At 41.6% G+C, this 18,132-nt stretch overlaps 1 protein-coding gene across 1 annotated transcript; it reads left to right on the top strand.

Annotated features, from left to right (window-relative positions):
- The first annotated feature begins 6,478 nt into the window (after positions 1 to 6,478).
- anapc5 (anaphase promoting complex subunit 5) lies at positions 6,479 to 16,318 on the top strand. The gene is made up of 16 exons (XM_039013381.1): positions 6,479 to 6,679; positions 6,768 to 6,847; positions 6,954 to 7,063; positions 7,203 to 7,449; positions 7,940 to 8,108; positions 8,247 to 8,437; positions 8,544 to 8,625; positions 8,778 to 8,870; positions 12,923 to 13,104; positions 13,346 to 13,481; positions 13,684 to 13,758; positions 13,948 to 14,069; positions 15,022 to 15,129; positions 15,223 to 15,370; positions 15,595 to 15,757; positions 15,893 to 16,318. The coding sequence occupies exons 1-16, from the start codon at positions 6,479 to 6,481 to the stop codon at positions 16,102 to 16,104; spliced, it is 2,319 nt and encodes a 772-aa protein (XP_038869309.1). The 3' UTR covers positions 16,105 to 16,318.
- The last annotated feature ends 1,814 nt before the right edge of the window (positions 16,319 to 18,132 follow it).

Raw genomic sequence — 18,132 nt, 5'->3', positions numbered from 1 at the left:
CTCACCTCGTCTTCTCCGGACAAGCTTTTTTTCCGGATGCCCCAAACAATCGGAAAGGGGATTCATCAGAGAAAATGACTTTACCCCAGTCCTCAACAGTCCAATCCCTATACCTTTTGCAGAATATCAGTCTGTCCCTGATGTTTTTCCTGGAGAGAAGTGGTTTCTTTGCTGCCCTTCTTGACACCAGGCCATGCTCCAAAAGTCTTCGCCTCACTGTGTGTGCAGATGCACTCACACCTGCCTCCTGCCATTCCTGAGCAAGCTCTGTACTGGTGGTGCCCCGATCCCGCAGCTGAATCAACTTTAGGAGACGGTCCTGGCGCTTGCTGGACTTTCTTGGGCACCCTGAGGCCTTCTTCACAACAATTGAACCGCTCTCCTTGAAGTTCTTGATGATCCGATAAATGGTTGATTTAGGTGCAATCTTACTGGCAGCAATATCCTTGCCTGTGTGCCTACATGACTGACTGCATGAACTTTACAAAAACCATGTGATTAAAGGTCATGAAGTTTTGACTGCAGTCAACTTCATGTAGTTGCTCTTTACCAACTTCTGCTGCATTCATGTGCTAGTCAGGAACTAGGAAACTCTGAAATTGATTGAACACAGAACGTGTATAGAGTACTACAGTATGAGTCATAATACATTGGCTATATTTCTTTAAATTGACAATTCTGTGAACTGTCTTGTGTACATTTTAAACTGGCACAATACCTGTTAGCAAAGGTGTCAGCTAGAGATGACGTGTAGTAGCTTGCAGGGACTTGTGGTTTTGCATGATGTCTACTTTTATGCACCACCCTATGGGACTCCCAATCACATCTGGTTGTCATACAGCCTGTAATCAAACCAGGGACTGTAGTGACACCTCTGGCACCGAGAAGCAGTGCCTTAGACCACTGCGCCACTCTGGAGCCCAAGTGCTTTGTGCTTGGTTATTAGAGAGAGCCCAGTCATTATTTTAAGCTTGATTTGTATAGGTATTTCTTAAAGTAAATATCTTCTATGATATCCACTCTTGCTAGTAGTAATCTGAAATAGTCCAATTAAAAAAATATCTGCTAACATTAGTGTATGTGGTCTATAGTGCTTCCACTACCACTCTATAGACAGAGCCGCACCTAGCACTGTTGTTCTCCCATAGAAAAATAATGACATACATACCCCAACATAAATAATTTGGATTCAATTGATTTTAATTGAATGTTTTTCTTAGAGGCCCTGAATGTTGATTTGTAGGGCCTGTGCACCCACCTGGGAAATAATATGGGAAATAGTGGACGAAAGCAGATCATTCTTGTAGTATGTTCTTGAACAGAATGACAATCAGGGATGTCATTGCAGCTGTTTCTAAAAAGACACTAATGTAATGCATTACCAATGGATTTGGGGGCCCTCTGCTGACTACAGTTCACCTAAAATGACATAATGTTTATATCGAGAGTAGGCTACATACAAAGAGGGAAGTTGTCCATTTTCATTTTTATTGGTTACTCAATTTATGGCTCTTCATATCAAGAATGGGAATTTTCAATGTATTTCAGCACTTGGCATGGAATTAGAATTATGTCAACTGGCTGATGATACCACCATATTTTTGAGAAACAGGAATGAGGTCTCCAAAGCAGTTTCCTGTATTGAACAGTTTTCCTTGGTATCATTTTTGGAAATGAATATAAGTCAGTCTTATTTCCACTCAAGGACTGTGTTTTACAGGAAGTATATGGTATCCCAATTAAAGATAAGGTTACTTATCTTGGTATTGTTATATGCAAGGATGAAAAACAAAGGAGTAATTTGAAGTTTAACCCCATTATTGAGAAAACAAAAATAAATGTAACCTCTAGTTACTAGAAGATATTTAATTGTATGGTAGGTCGGTTTATGACTCATATTCACTTGAATTGCCCCCTAAAATTGTGAAGGACTTAGAAGCCTCACTATCTACGGAAAGATATTCTCAATAATTCCCAAGAACAGGGTTTTACATTTCAATACTCTAAATAAAACTTTTTAAATAAATTGGATTCTGAAGTACAGTGCCTTCAGAAAGTATTCAGACCCCTCGACTTTTTCCACATTTTGTTACGTTACAGCCTTATTCAAAATGGATAAATACAAAACATCCTCAGCAATCTACACACAATATGCCCCATAATGACAAAGCAAATGTATAAAAAAATTTTTAAACAAAAATAGCTTATTTACACAAGTATTCAGACCCTTTGCTATGAGACTCAAAATTGAGCTCAGGTGCATCCTGTTTCCATTGATCATTCTTGACATGTTTCTATAACTTGATTGGAGTCCACCTGTGGTAAATTCAATTGATTGGACATGATTTGGAAAGGCACACACCTGTCTATGTAAGGTCCCACGGTTGTTAGTGCATGTCAGAGCAAAAACCAAGCCATGAGGTCGAAGGAATTGTCCGTAGAGGTTCGAGACAGGATTGTGTTGAGGCACAGATCTGGGGAAAGGTACGAAAACATTTCTGCAGCATTGAAGGTCCCCAAGGACACAGTGGCCCCCATCATTCTTAAATGGAAGAAGTTTGGAACCATCAAGACTCTTCCTAGAGCTGGCCACACGGCCAAACTGAGCAATCGGGGGAGAAGGGCCTTGGTCAGGGAGGTGACCAAGAACCCGATGGTCACTCTGACAGAGCTCTAGAGTTTCTCTGTGGAGATGGGAGAACCTTCCAGAAGAACAACCATTTCTGCAACACTCCACCAATCAGGTTGGCCAGACTCCTCAGTAAAAGGCACGTGACAGCCCGCTTGGAGTTTTCTCAAAGGCACGCAAAGACTCTCATACCATGAGAAACAAGATTCTCTGGTCTAATGAAAACAAGATTGAACTCTTTGTCCTGAATACCAACCATCACGTCTGGAGGAAACCTGGCACCATTCCTACGGTGAAGCATGGTGGTGGTAGCATCATGCTGTGGGGATGTTTTTCAGCGGCAGGGACTCAGAGACTAGTCAGGATTGAGGCAATGATGAACGGAGCAAAGTACAGAGAGATCCTTGATGAAAACCTGCTCCAGAGCGCTCAGGACCTCAGACTGGGGCGAAGGTTCACCTTCCAACAGGACAACGACCATAAGCACACAGCCAAGACAATGCAGAAGTGGCTTCGGGACAAGTCTCTGAATGTCCTTGAGTGACCCAGCCAGAGCCCGGACTTCAACCTGATCGAACATCTCTGGAGAGACCTGAAAATAGTTGGGCAGCAAAGCTCCCCATCCAACCTGACAGAGCTTGAGAGGATCTGCAGAGAGAAATGTGAGAAACTCCCCAAATACAGGTGTGCCAAGCTTGTAGCGTCACACCCAAGAAGACTCAATGCTGTAATTGCGTGCAAAGGTGCTTCAACAAAGTATTGAGTGAAGGGTCTGAATATTTATGTAAATGTGATATTTCCATTATTATTTTTACAAAAATGTCTAAAAACATGTTTTTGCTTTGACTTTATGGGGTATTGTATGTAGATTGATGAGGGGAAAAAACGATTTAATACATTTTAGAATAAGGCTGTAGCGTAACAAAATGTGGAAAAAGTCAAGGTGTCTGAACACTTTCTGAAGGCACTGTACTTTAAGAATGTCTTCCATAACTATTTAGGTTACTGGTTGACTCAGTTGGTGGTTTAGAATTTCTATTTTGGTGTATCCTTGGCCAATTTCCATGAGCAGGCACTTTTAGCTTGGATTTTAGCATATAAACATACTTTTTCCCCTCACAGATACTACAACAAAGAAAATAAGTCCTTTTCCTCCTCTTTAAGTATTTTTTATGGGTATCTTTAATTTACTTTACTATTTATATTCTTGACAACTTTTACTTTAACTACAAGGGTTGAAAATGTACCAAATTGTCATATTTGAGTATAAGTAATGATACCTTAATAGACATTGACTCAAGTAAAAGTGAAAGTCATCCAGTAAAATACTACTTGAGTAAAAGTCTAAAAGTATTTGGTTTTAAATATACTTAAGTATTTTTTTTTAATGGATAGCCAGGGGCACACTCCAACACTCAGACATCATTTATAAATAATGCATGTGTGTTTTGTTAGTCCGCCAGATCAGAGGCAGCAGGGATGACCGGGGATGTTCTCTTGATAAGTGTGTGAATTGGATCGTTTTCCTGTTCTGCTAAGCATTCAAAATGTAACACGTACTTTTGGGTGTCAGGGGAAATGTATTGAATGTAGTGTAGTAAAAGTTTTCAAAAATATAAATAGTAAATTACAGATACCCATAAAAACTACTTAAGTAATATTTAAAAAATATTTGTACTTAAGTACTTTACACTACTGACTATATTCCTAAAGGTGTCTTTACTTTTACTAAAGTATGACAATTGGGTACTTTTTCCACCACTGAAATGTAGTAATAAACAGAATAGGAATATTGTTTGTGATCCTGCATTTCCCTCAGTAAGATTTTTTTGGTTGAATATCTATGGTGATATACTGTAAGAGGAAATGCATGGACGATTCCTAAAAATATTGTTTCAGTAACAAGGTAAAAGACGTTTCATTTAAAATGAATTTATTAAAAAGAATTTATCCCGTGAAATGTTTTGGAAAGATTGAAACAGAATATTGATTATATTTCTGAATTCTATAGAATGGAGGAGACCATTTTTCACTTGTTTTTTCCCCCTGTGTTTATAGTAGGACATGTTGTACAATTGAATGGTTTTGATATAATGATTTATTTCAGAAAATATTATGTTGATAAGGATGTAGTATATTTAATTCAACAGCTAATAATAACAAGTAAATGTCAGATCATAAAATGCAAATGGTCTGATTTAAAATCTAACTTTTTTTACTTTATAATTTAATTTTAACAATATGCAGTGGTGGAAAGAGTACCCAAATCATACTTGAGTAAAAGTAAAGATACCTTCATAAAAAATTACTCAAGTAAAAGTGAAAGTCAGCCAGTAAAATACTACTTGAGTAAAAGTGTAAAAGTATTTGGTTTTAAAGCTACTTAATAAGTATCAAAAGTAAATGTAATTGCTAAAATATACTTAAGTATCAAAAGTAAAAGTATAAATAATTTCAAATTCCTTATATTACACAAACCAGACTGCACGATTTTCATGTTTTGAAATTGATGGATAGCCAGTGGCACACTCAAACACTCACACATCATTTACAAACCAAGCATTTGTGTTTAGTGAGTCCGCCAGATCAGAGGCAGTAGGGATGACCAGGCATGTTCTCTTGATAAGTGCGTGAATTTCAAAATGTTTCTGTCTTGCTAAGCATTCAAAATGTAACAAGTACTTTTGGGTGTCAGGGAAAATGTAAGGAGTAAAAAGTACATAATTTTATTTAGGAATGTAGTGAAGTAAAAGTTGTCCAAAATATAAATAGTAAAGTATAGATACCCCCAAAAACGACTTAAGTAGTACTTTAAAGTATTTTTACTTAAGTATTTTACAACACTTACAATATGGCACTACTTTATTTAAAAAACTAAAAGGCAATTAAAACCTCTAGTATTATTAATGAACATGATTTGTTTGTTAGGATTCCTGGCAATGTAAAAGGTTTGTATGTATGCTTTTTTGTGTGTGACTATTCCTCTTTTGGTTGTTGATGTTTGTTGTTTGTTAATAAAAATACAAAATATATGTCAAGAGGTGAGTTCTGTGTATTTCAGTTGGTAGACCATGGTGCTTGCAATGTCAGGGTTGTGGGTTCGAGTCTCATGGGATACCAGTACGACGAAGTATGAAAATGTATGCTCTCACTACTGTGAGTCGCTCTGGTTAAGAGCGTCTGCTAAGTAAAATGTAAGTCTAAATTGTGTGAGGTATGTTTAAAATGAGATATGTACAATTAGGATATAAAAATGGTGTCCTGGAATAAGTAGGTCTGACCTACATGAAGGGAACTGATGGTACTATGGAAAACCTAACATTTTATGGAGAAGACGATATCCATCATATTAAAATAATGTATTCGAAAATAAATTTGTGTGAGTTTTTTATTGTGCTGATGGGACCAATCGATGACTCTGCAATTCACTCTATGTTGTGACATTTAGGGGCGTGGCCATGTAGGAACGTCATTAAATAGGGACAGAGGAGGGCAGTTTGAAGCAAAAGCGACGGGGTGGTAAACCATGTTCTAAAATTCATGCAGTTTGTTGCCAAAATACTGCTGGCAATATTGCCTTATGTGGCAGACTTGAAATAAAATTAGTCAGCCTGGCTACAAAATTGCTCACAAAAATATAAGATAGTTAGCTACTCAAGGAGTTAGATAGCAAGCTAGCGTGTTTAGCTAGCAAGGAATATCAGCTTAGCTAACGTTAGCTAGCTCGGTAACATGGTTTGCGAATTGTTGCATGTTTTTCTTGATTATTTGACTTCACACAACGCTGTTGAAATGTAGCTTTATAATATTTAGAAAGCTAGCTAGCGAGTTAACTTTCCAATTCAAACAATGGCGAGCGTACATGAAAGTTTGTATTTCAACCCAATGATGACCAATGGGGTGGTCCATGCCAATGTGTTTGGCATCAAAGATTGGGTGACTCCGTATAAAATCTCTGTGCTGGCCTTGCTGTACGAGATGACCACGTCAAAACCAATTGCTCTTCAGGAAAGAAGGCGCTTGAACAAACTCATCCTGCCTCTACAACAGGTTGGAATAGCTATTGATCACCTTACAACTTCTACTTTCCACTGTCAATTGCTTGCTTTTCTTTATCAAAGGTTTGTCTGTCTATCAGGGTCCAGACTTGACTCTTGACCAATTCCTGAAGACTGTGGAAGAATGTTGCCCTCAAACAGCATATGCTGTGAAACTCCGGTATGGATGCGTCCTTGACCCAATTGCTGTGGCCTAGGCCTATGTCTAGTGTAGAAGGTCAGTGATGCATGTTTGCTCTTTCATCACACACATTTTCTCTTACCAGGTTACATGAAATGGCTGATGGAGAGCTGAAGGACATGGAATATTTCTTTGCCACCCTCCCCACTCCTTTCAGCGCTATTGATTCTGAGGCGTATAAGACCAGTGTTGTTGGTGAGTAATAGTAAGCATTATTTGATTCAGAAGTCAAAAGGTTGGATCAACGGAGCATCGTGTTTAGTTAGTGGTGCTATATGAATTTATTGCACAGATTTTAGGTTTTATCATCATGACATTGTCTTTGTTTTCTCAGGCCTGTTCATGAGACACATGCTCCTGGCCTACAACAAGCTGTCCTTCAGCCAGGTGTACAAACTGTACAAATCCCTGCAGCAGTACTACCACAGTCACTACGCCCAGCCAGGTGATGTCCAGGTGGGGCTGCCTGCCCTGGCTGCAGATGACTCTGACATGGACCTCACCAGCACAGAGGACAACGTAGGGGAGAGGATGGAGAAGGAGGAGCTGGATACTGCACCGCTGCATGAGTCTGAGCTAAGGTTTGTATAATTCACTTGTATAAGTAAAATAAGGTGGTAGTAGAGGGAATAGTGTGTAAGTATTGGAAGATGGGCAGGGACTCTGCTTTTCTAGCTTCAGGGGGAAGCTGATTCCTCCATTGGGGTGCCAGGAAGAGAAGCGCTTTGACTGGGCTGAGTGGGAGCTGACCCCCATATAGGTTGAACAGCCAAGAGACCTGAGGTTGTAGAGCGGAGTACTCGGGTTGGGGTGTAGGGTTTGAATATAGCCTGAAGGTAGGAAGGGGCAGTTCCCCTTGCTGCTCTGTAGGCAAGCACCATGGTCTTGTAGTGGATGCAAGCTTCGACTGGAAGCCAGTGGAGTGTGCGGAGGAGCAGGGTGACATGGGAGATCTTGGGAAGGTTGAACACCAGGCATGACATGTAGTAATCATTCTCATCAGTGTGATGGTCATCAGTTTATCCTTTGCATATTGTTATTTTTCCTTATTTGCTACTTTTCTTTCAATAGAAATGAGGATGCCCCAAGCAAAGGCCCACTCTCGCAGAAGCAAGCAGAGTACTTTCTTGCTAGACAAGCGTACCTTCTAAAGAATGACGAGAACAAAGCCCTGAAGCCATCTGCCCTGCAGGACGAGCTGAACAACATGCTCAAGTTCAACCCTGACTTTGCTGAGGCGGTGAGGTTCTACTATCAGTTAATATTATGGAATCAAACAAACCTGACAGGAAATTTGTGTGGAGCATAAAGAAAGTGAGCGTTTGAGTGATTTTTGGTCAACCTGATTGTGTTTGAGGCAGCTGTTTTGTGTCTGCAGCATTACCTGAGCTACCTGAACAGCATGCGAGTCCAGGACATCTTCATCTCCACCCACAGTCTGTTACATTACTTTGACCGCCTCATCCTGTCGGGGAGCGAGGGAAAGAGCAACGGGGACGAAGGCTATGGGAGAAGTCTCCGCTACGCTGCCCTCAACCTGGCAGCACTGCATTGTCGCTTTGGACACTAGTGAGTAGTAGTGGGCATAGATATGGAAAGTCTGTGTCAATATCAGTTGCAAATTTATGCAATATTGATTCTTGTCAAATGAAATCAACTCCAACTCTTAAATCAGTCAACAGGCTGACCTGGCTCTACAGGAAGCTATCCGCATTGCCCAGGAGTCCAACGATCACGTGTGCCTGCAGCATTGCCTGGTAGGAGCTTTTACTTTCGTGTTCTATGCTCAACATAGTATTTACACAATATGGGTAGTCAAGGTTGGTCCGTGTCTATACCTTGTACCACTTTCTCAGCACCAATACGTTATCTGTGTAATCATCTATTAATGTATTTGTATCTCTTTCAGAGTTGGCTTTATACTCTTGAACAGATGAAAGGATCTGACAGTTCTGTGCTAACTGAGGACTCAGTGAAAATGGCTGCCCACTTCTGTCTACCGGTAAGAATAGCATGAGCGTGCAGACTGGCGCACTCCAGGTTCTCGTACGGTTTTATGCAATAGATTCAGATAATAGGCAGAATCTACGGCATACCCAAAGCTGATTTGTGAAGGTGCTGGAGGCGAAACGTAAATGTCTATGCACACTTCCAGCCAGAAGCTAATTTATTTTAATTATAGCATAGCTTTTGGTCAGTCGACCTTCATCAGAGCATATCTCCACAGACAATAGTGGGACAGATAAGGCCACACAGCGAGCCAGAAGTAATTGCAGACACCTGTGGGTACCCAAAACACCTAAAGTACCCACAACGGCCACAAGTTGTCATAATATCAGATAGAAATACAGGATAGAACAGACAATGTTAGATGTATTTCTATTAGAACAAAAACATACACAGGGAATGTGGTGTTAGCATAAGGAACCCATACTCTCAGAGAGCAACAAAGCTGAAAAACGTCATAAGAAAAGGAAAATGTATAATACTATGTAAGTATTCAGACCCCTTGACTTTTTCCACATTTTGTTATGTTACAGGCTTATTCAAAAATGGATCAATCTACACACATTACCCCATAACGACAAGGCAAAACGTGTTTAAAAAAAACAACTCATTTATATATATTTTTATATGGAAATATCACATTTACATAACTATTCAGACCCTTTATTACTCAGTGCTTTGGCAGCGATTACAGCCTTGAGTCTTCTTGGGTATGACACTACAAGCTTGGCACACCTGTATTTGGGAGTTTCTCCCATTCTTCTCAGCAGATCCTTTCAAGCTCTATCATGGTGAGCGTTGCTGCACAGCTAAGGCCGGGCCCTGGCTGGGTCACTCAAGGACATTCAGAGACTTGTCCCGAAGCCACTCCTGCGTTGTCTTGGCTGTGTGCTTAGGGTCGTTTTCCTGTTGGAAGGTGAACCTTCACCCCAGTCTGAGGTCTTGAGCTCTATGGAGCAGGTTTTCATCAAGGATCTCTCTGTACTTTGCTCTGTTTCTCTTTCCCTCAATCGTGACTAGTCTCCCAGTCCCTGCCATTGAAAAATATCCCCACAGCATGATGCTGCCATCCATGCTTCACCGTAGGAATGGTGCCAGGTTTCCTCCAGATGTGACGCTTGGCATTCAGGCCAAAGAGTTCAATCTTGGTTTCATCAGACCAGAGAATCTTGTTTCTCATGGTCAGAGTCCTTTAGTTGCCTTTTGGCAAACTCCAAGTGGGCAGTCATGTGTCTTTTACTGAGTGGCGGCTTCCGTCTGGCCACTCTACCATAAAGGCCTGATTGGTGGAGTGCTACAGAGATGGTTGTCTTTCTGGAAGTTTCTCCCATCTCCACAGAGGAACTCTGGAGCTCTGTCAGTGACCAGCGGGTTCTTGGTCACCTCCCTGACCAAGGCCCTTCTCCCCCGATTGGTCAGTTTGGCCGGGCGGACAGTTCTAGGAAGAGTCTTGGTGGTTCCAAACTTCAGTGACCTTCAGTGCTGCAGAAATGTTTTTGTACTTTCCTCCAGATCTGTGCCTCGACACAATCCTGTCCTTCGACCTCATGTCTTGGTTTTTGCTCTGACATGCACTAACAACTGTGGGACCTTATATAGACAGGTGTGTGCCTTTCCAAATCATGTCCAATCCAATTGAATTTACCACGTGGCCTCCAAATCAAGTTGTAGAAACATCTCAAGGATGATCAATGGAAACAGGAGCTCAATTTTGAGTCTCATAGCAAAGTGTCTGAATACTTATGTAAATAAGGTATTTAATTTTTTATTTTTATGAATTAGCAAACATTTCTAACCTGTTTTCACTTTGTCGTTGTGGGGTATTGTGTGTGGATTTGAATTTAGTACATGTTTGATTCAGGATGTAAAGGAAGGTGTCTGATTACTTTCCGAATGCACTATACATATGTAGAACCAGAAGAAATCTAGAAAACAAGTAGATACAATTTAAGGTAACCTGTTGGGTAAGTATTGGGCCACTAGAGCCATCTTGAATACAGCACACCCTAATACCAGTGAAGGGGGTGTGTGAAGCTAAGATGACAATAATAATTACAACATGACATTCCTATCAAAATCCTCATTGTGTCATAACGGCTACAGGGTGCCTAAAGTATGAATCCAGAGGAGTTCTCTCTAGCAGAGTTAACGGTCATTATCTCCTCCTCTTGGTGATACACCTCTACAATTCCAGGGCATTGAGAAGACCCACAGAGCACTGGATAAAGTGAAAAGCAACAGGGTCATTTTCATCCTTGCGTCTTATAGAATTATTTTTGTTCACTTATTCTATGTTTCAAGCTTCTGGATGTCTTGCCCATGTACATGGTATCACAAACAGTGTAGGATATAAATCACATGTTTTGTGTTGCGTGTGATCGCACCATTAACACTACATATTTTTCCAGACCTAGGGTGTCGACTGTTCTTATTTTGGTGTTGCACTGAGCACCATTTCCACAGAGGTAATTTCCGTCTCTTAGGGGAGTAAGGAGGGTTTGTTTAGAACCTGTGTAGAGGCTGGCTTGGACTAGTCTACTGTGATGATTGGGGCCTCGTTTGTAGATGAAAAAGATGTGGGTGGGTTCTTGATCACCGTTTTTAATCATAAAGGCTTTGGGTGGGAATTTACACTGAACAAAAAAATAAACACAACTTGTGAAGTGTTGGTCCCATGTTTCATGAGCTGAAATATAAAACGGATAGGAAAACGCTGCTCATGCTCCCAGGTGATTTAAAAAAAAATATATATATTTATAATGTTTCGACCCTTAGGTCTTCACCAGACGGTGTTAGCCATAATCACCTAGGAGCATGAGCAGCAGTGTTTTTCCTTTTTATTTTCCAAGAGTTTGTCTACAACTCCAGCACCTGCAGAAAGTACCTGGATGTGTGTTCTTCAGCTTTTGTACTGAAATAGAAAATCCCAGAAATGTTCCATACGCACAAAAAATGTATTTCTCAGATTCTGTGCACAAATTTGTGTACTTCCCTGTTAGTGAGCATCCCGTAGCCTATATAATTCATCCACCTGACAGGTGTGGCATATCAATAAGCTGATTAAACAGCATGGTCATTACACAGGTGCACCTTGTGCTGGGGACAATAAAGGCCACTTTAAAATGTGCAGTTTTGTCATACAACACAATGCCACAGATGTGTCAAGTTTTGCAGGAGCGTGCCATTTGCATGCTGACTGCAGGAATGTCCACTTGAGCTGTTGCCAGATAATTGAATGTTCACTTCTCTACCATAAGCTGCATCCAACGTAGTTTGAGAATTTGGCAGTATGTCCAACCGGCCTCACAACCGCAGACCACATGTAACCACGTCAGCACAGGACCTCCACATCTGGCTTCATCTGTGGGATCATCTGGGGGGGGGTTCTGTCTCTAATAAAGTCCTTTTGTGGGGAAAAAATGTATTCTGATTGGCTGTGCTTGGCTCCCCAGTGAGTGGGCCTGGCTGCCAAGTGGGTTGGCCTCTGCCCTCCATGGACCACCCATGGCTGCACCCCTGCCCAGTCATGTGAAATCCATAGATTAGGGCCTAATGAATTTATTTTAATTGACTGATTTCCTTACATGAACTCTAACTCAGTAAAATCTTTGAAGTTGTTGCATTTACATTTTTGTTCAGTATAGTTGTGCTTGAGAACTAGAGAAGCTGTGCACAGATTAATTTATTAGGTGGTGACATTTCTCCTTCACGGTCCTGTAATATCCCAGTGCATCTGGGGTTTTTTCATGAGAGATATTCGTGTAGACCCTCTCTAGATCAAATGTAGCCAATATGATGTCAGGGAGATTAGACTGTTCTGATATTTTATTAATCACATCTGTAGAATCTTTGACAAATGCTGGGAGTTTTTCCACAATAGGCTCAATGAAAGAATCAACAAAGTTGGAGAGTGGCTCTAGAAGAGTCAATACTGGCAACGATGGGTCTGCCCTTAGGTTTGAAACAGAGGTCAGGCTATGAGAGTTCAGAAGAGCCAGGTGTTTACTAAGCCTCACATTACCTTCACACTCTCTCTCCCCTTCTCAGTACCTGGTGTCTCTTGGCATTCAGTCCCTGGTCCAGCAGGGGGCGGTCCAGGGCAAGACAGCCCATGAGCTGATGGACGCTCTGAAGGACACAGACATCCTGCACTGGAAGCACAGCCTGTCAGAGCTCATAGACATCAGCCTGGCTCAGACAACGTCCATATGGAGGATGTATGGCAAGAGGTGGGTCTCCTTCATGCATCCTGATCCTCCCTGACAATCAGAATCCACACTGAACATAAACAGTCCTAACCAGTAAGTTTATCTTTCAGTATGAAACCTGTTTTTTACTCGATTGGTAAGAAAAAAAGAGTGACTGTCAATTATTGATATCCAGTCTTGACTAATTTAATTAATCCAACACACATTCACTGACTGCACGTCTCCAACATTCATGTCCTGTTGAACGTATGTGTTCTTCCAGCACCATGGCTCAGCAGCAGGCCCAGCTCCTCCTGAACATGAATAGCCTGGAGCAGGTTAACTTTGGGGTCCAGCAGAACAACACAGAGGCCTTTGCTGTGGCCCTCTGCCACCTGGCTGAGCTTCATGCTGAACAGGTACTGTAGTTGGTACACCTCATCCCACCTCTGTCTCTCCGGCTTCAGTCCCTCTGTCACGTCTCCCTCGGTGCTCATTTAGTCACTCAGGGCCGTTTCATAACCGTTGATGTGATCCAGATTAAAGCTCAGGAGATGTGCACTTGTGTAGGCTGTGAGTGAGGCCTGCACCAGTTACATGTTCCTGTCTCCCTCCCTTCAGGGCCTGTATGGGGCTGTGTCTGAGGTCCTGAAGCATCTGAAGGAGCAGTTTCCACCTCACACCCAACATGCCAAGGTGAGCCATTCTGAACTCCTGCTCTTCTCTATCCATCAACTATAGACTTGGCCTCAATCTCCATGTTTATCACTTTCCTATTGCTGCGGTACACAGAAATGCCATTGTCTTCTTTTCAAAGGCGATGACACTGACATGGCTGGTATGAAGTGGGCTGTTCATTCTAATGTTTTGTGTTCTGTCACCCAGCTGTGGATGCTTTGTGACCTCAAGATCCAGTTTGACAGAGCTATGAATGATGGGAAATACCACTTGGCGGAGCCCCATGTCACAGCCATTGCTGCCTTGAACAAAACTGAGGGTCTTTATAGGTAAGGAAGGGTCATGACTCAGAACATAGAACACCTTTACACAGTCTTCCAGTGCTGTAGCTGTATGTATGTGGGGCGTTCCACTAATTCAGTGGCTTTTGAGAAGTGTAACTTGGTCCCCAAAAACGTTTTGATTTCACCTAATTTGAACATTGTCATAAAGAGCACATGTTCAACTAGATGAAAAACACGTTTTCCCATCTCAAGAGATACAAATAAATAAGACTATACTAAGTGGCAGATAAAGGAACAGGGTTGACTGTAACAAGGTTGATGATTTCATATTAAATCAGCCATAAATCCTCTTGTGACAGGCAGAATGAAAGCTTGTTGTGTACCTCAGGGAGGGGCAACTGAATGCAAGCTTCACAAAAAAAAATGTACATTGCTAAAACGTTTCAAGCCTGTCTATCTATGGGTAACAGGGTTGACATGTTATTCTCGACACACTCAGTTTTCCACCACAGAACACCAGAAAATTGAACCAGATCACCTGCTTTTTTACACTATGATTTAACTATTAATGTTACATTTTTCTTTTGAAACCAAATCTTTTAAAATTGAGTTTTTTCACCAGATTAAAATTTGAGTTCAATTAATGTAACAGGGTTGACCTTAAAATGAGTGACAGACGTAAATGAATCACTAATCACATTAAATAATCATCTTCAGAAATAACTTTGTCAAAGTAACAAAATATCCAGGGTTTTACAATGATGGGGAAACTAGGATACATTTTGGGTGTATGTGGGTTGAAATCTTCCTAGAAGTGACACGGTGTTGACGAAGGGACAGATTTATTGAAGGTGGTCTATATTAAAGGGCACTACATTTCATAGAACAGGCTTTTAAAATGCAATATTGGTGCACAATTTCTACTTAAAATATTAAAGGGACGTAAACCGCACTCTTTTCGTGGAACAACCCATGTGTATATCTGTTGTGTTAACAGGAAAGCTCAAGTGCTGAAGGCCTTGAACCGGACCACTGAAGCATACAGTATCCTGCAGAGGCTGCAGCTGTACTGCGAGAAGACCAAGTACACAGAGATGATCATCAGGTAGGCTCTAATTGAAACAACAGACTCCATATTTTGGGGGTAAGGATTGTTTATCAGATATGTGTTTTAGACGTATTTGTATGCCTTGTGCAGGGTGATGCTGGTCACAGCTGAGTTGCATTGGGAGTCGTCAGGTTTTGCCACAGCCCTTCCTCTCCTGCTGCAGGCCCTGGCCCTGGCCAGACAACACCACCTACAGGCCCTGGCCTCCGAGACCATCCTTCACCTGGCTTTCACTCAGGTCAGCACAACATGCAATATGTAACCCTGTTATGGCAAACACCACCGTATACTCTCGCAAACCCCTACACATGCTAACACACACATCTTCAAACCCCTTAACTTAGACAGAACTGCATATTGTATGCAGAGTAAACTCCCACATTTAGGCACAACAAGGAAATTTATACTGGGTTATATTTAAAAAGTCCAATAGTTTGTGTTCTTCTCCTTCCCCCTGTCCAGTTGATGCTGGGAGTGCCGGAGCAGGCTCTGGGTGTCCTTCATGAGGCGATGGAGCCCATCCTGGCCCACGGAGCGGTCATGGATAAGGGCAGAGCTCTGCTGCTGGCAGCCCGCTGTCAGATGGCCATAGCTGGGACCCGGTCCAATGGCCAGAGGCATGCAGGTAGCACACATCCGCAACACAAACTTAATATCACTCACTACCTCAAATGTACATGTTTGTGGATACAATCACTTTGTCATGTAAGTACACAGACAGGAGTCGTTCAGAGTCTTCCTCCCTGTTGTCTCCCTCCAGCTTTAGGCCTGGCTGTGCAATCGCTGGGAGAGGCTGCAGCCTACTTCTCCATGCTGGACTGTAAGGAGCGTCTCCGTGACGTCCACTACCTGCAGGCCCGGCTGCACCACACCCTGGGACAAACCCCCCAGCGCAACAAATGTGCCATGCTGTTCCGCCTCCTGGACCAGGAGCTGCAGGCGCCGGGGGCAGCTGTTGCCATGCGACTCTGAACAGTCATCACCACCCTGCCTTCTCCGACACAGACCAGAACATATACTGGTGTACTCTGTCATTGTCATGGACTTCACATTCTATCCTATCTTTTGGTTCAAATTGCAACATTGCTTGTGTGTTAAAGAGTAGAGAAACAACTGGTTTAGGGCACTCCAAATTTACATTGCAAACTTGTATCGTCTATCTACAATATAAACATAAGACTTCAAGTCTCTAATCTTTTCTCATGTTTGTTGTGCTTTTTTTTTGCAAAATGGAGAACAAGAAAATCACAAATTTGTTCCACCTGAAAATGTTTGTCTGACTACCACTAGATGTCAAGCACAGCTGTTGGCGAAAGAGTGCAGCCTGGTTGGGCCTCCCCACAATTGTAACGTTTATTTGCAGTATAAACAGTACCAACAAATGTAGGTGTTTCCCTCAGGACGTGATGGATAACTGTGCAGGATCCAGAGGCCTCGATATGGAAACCTAGATGACGCCACACCACCTCTTTGAGTAGCACCCACATAGTATTTGAATTTCAGCATACATACTGTTATACAACAGTTTATCCTTTATTCAGGACCAGAGAGATCTGATTCTTTAGAGGTAGTCATAGCCTCTGTTGTAGGATGTCGATAGAATTGATCTGGACTATAGAGGACTTGTCTTTGCATCTGCAATTATAGCGTCTGTGACGGTATGGGCAGCTCCATTGAGGATCTCTTCATTTTTAAGTAGTACATTTTCTTCACGATAAGCTAATCCCTCCTGATGACCCGGTTGGACATGACTCCAACAGGAGGGATCAGCCAATGAATTTGGAAGTCTCACCCTGTTGACACATTAAAATGGTGGAAGTCCTCAATGACACTGCCCATGCTAATTTTGCCCTTTGGCCACTATCATTCTCTATGATATGTACTTGTATTTTGTCATTTATCATCATGTTCTTCAAAGTCCCAGTGGTGGGATCCCATCATAGGTCAAAGATAAATATACAGAGATATCTAGCATAGAGGATCCACGTTCTCATCTATGCTTAGAGAATGAGGAATGGTTTAGTGTTTCTCAGCTGTCGGAGTTACCACGATATGATGAGTGAGAATAATATCAAATCAGAGCCGGGCAGAAGATGAGTATTTTTTAGAGAGAGCATTGAGATTTTTCTTCAACTGGAAGCATGCCAATAGAAAAAAGTGAACATTTTAGCAAAGGAAAAGATTTCCCAGAGATATGCGCACATCAATGTAATAGTCCTGAGATGATTTGAAATATCTTTGTGTGTGTGTGCCATAACATGACAATCTGTGAGAACTGAGCTGAACAATGACACTGCACATTGTTTTTGTTAGTCTGGTGTAGATTTATGCGACCTGTGAGAGTGATCATTTTTTTATTGGGTTAAGTTATTCAGCATACTCAGTCAGTGCCAGTCATGAGCGCCATTACATTTACATTATCTCTTCATAATGGCATTGATCCAAGATCACGTCTTGTGAAATATTTGGATATTTTCAATATCCTGAATTGCCCTTTGGTTTGTATACAGAAGAAGCTTAGCCTAATAGCATTTAAAACATTACCTAACATTGGTATGAAAACACTGAAGTTTTATTACTGAAACAAAGCATTGACACGGTGATATAGCCCTGAGCCTTCAAATATTACATTCTGGGTCTCTACGCATTTGAGGTACAAAGCAGAACCAATTTAGTTGAAAGCCAATGTAATATTTAACATTTGAGTGGGCTGGTTTTTGAGAATGTTCTGCATGTCCCTCTCACATGAAAAAAGCATTGTCATATTACTTGAGCCTTTTTTGGTTGACGTCAACGGCTTACATTAGACAAAAAGAAAGTATGTTCCATTGCCCTATCAGTCTTAACTTTACCATGTTGGTTTGTTCCAGATGTTTATTGGTATGTTTGCACAAGAAGTACTCTAAGACTGTGTGCGGGGTCTGAAATACGCTACATGTCACTTCGCTCTATAAACCAATACAGCAGATAATGGGCCTCCATGGAACAGGAGACGGCACA

This window comes from Salvelinus namaycush, chromosome 18, assembly GCF_016432855.1.
Source record: "Salvelinus namaycush isolate Seneca chromosome 18, SaNama_1.0, whole genome shotgun sequence".
Classification (NCBI taxonomy): domain Eukaryota; kingdom Metazoa; phylum Chordata; class Actinopteri; order Salmoniformes; family Salmonidae; genus Salvelinus; species Salvelinus namaycush.
The sequence above is the reverse complement of the archived record's forward strand: the minus strand, read 5'-3'. Positions and strand labels throughout refer to the sequence as shown.

Coding starts and splice junctions, on each gene's coding strand:
- anapc5 (XM_039013381.1), top strand. CDS start 6,479: ATGGCGAGCGTACATGAAAGTTTGTATTTCAACCCAATGATGACCAAT. Junction 8,626..8,777: donor TGTGCCTGCAGCATTGCCTG/GTAGGAGCTTTT, acceptor TATCTCTTTCAG/AGTTGGCTTTATACTCTTGA. Junction 13,482..13,683: donor CTGAGCTTCATGCTGAACAG/GTACTGTAGTTG, acceptor CCCTCCCTTCAG/GGCCTGTATGGGGCTGTGTC.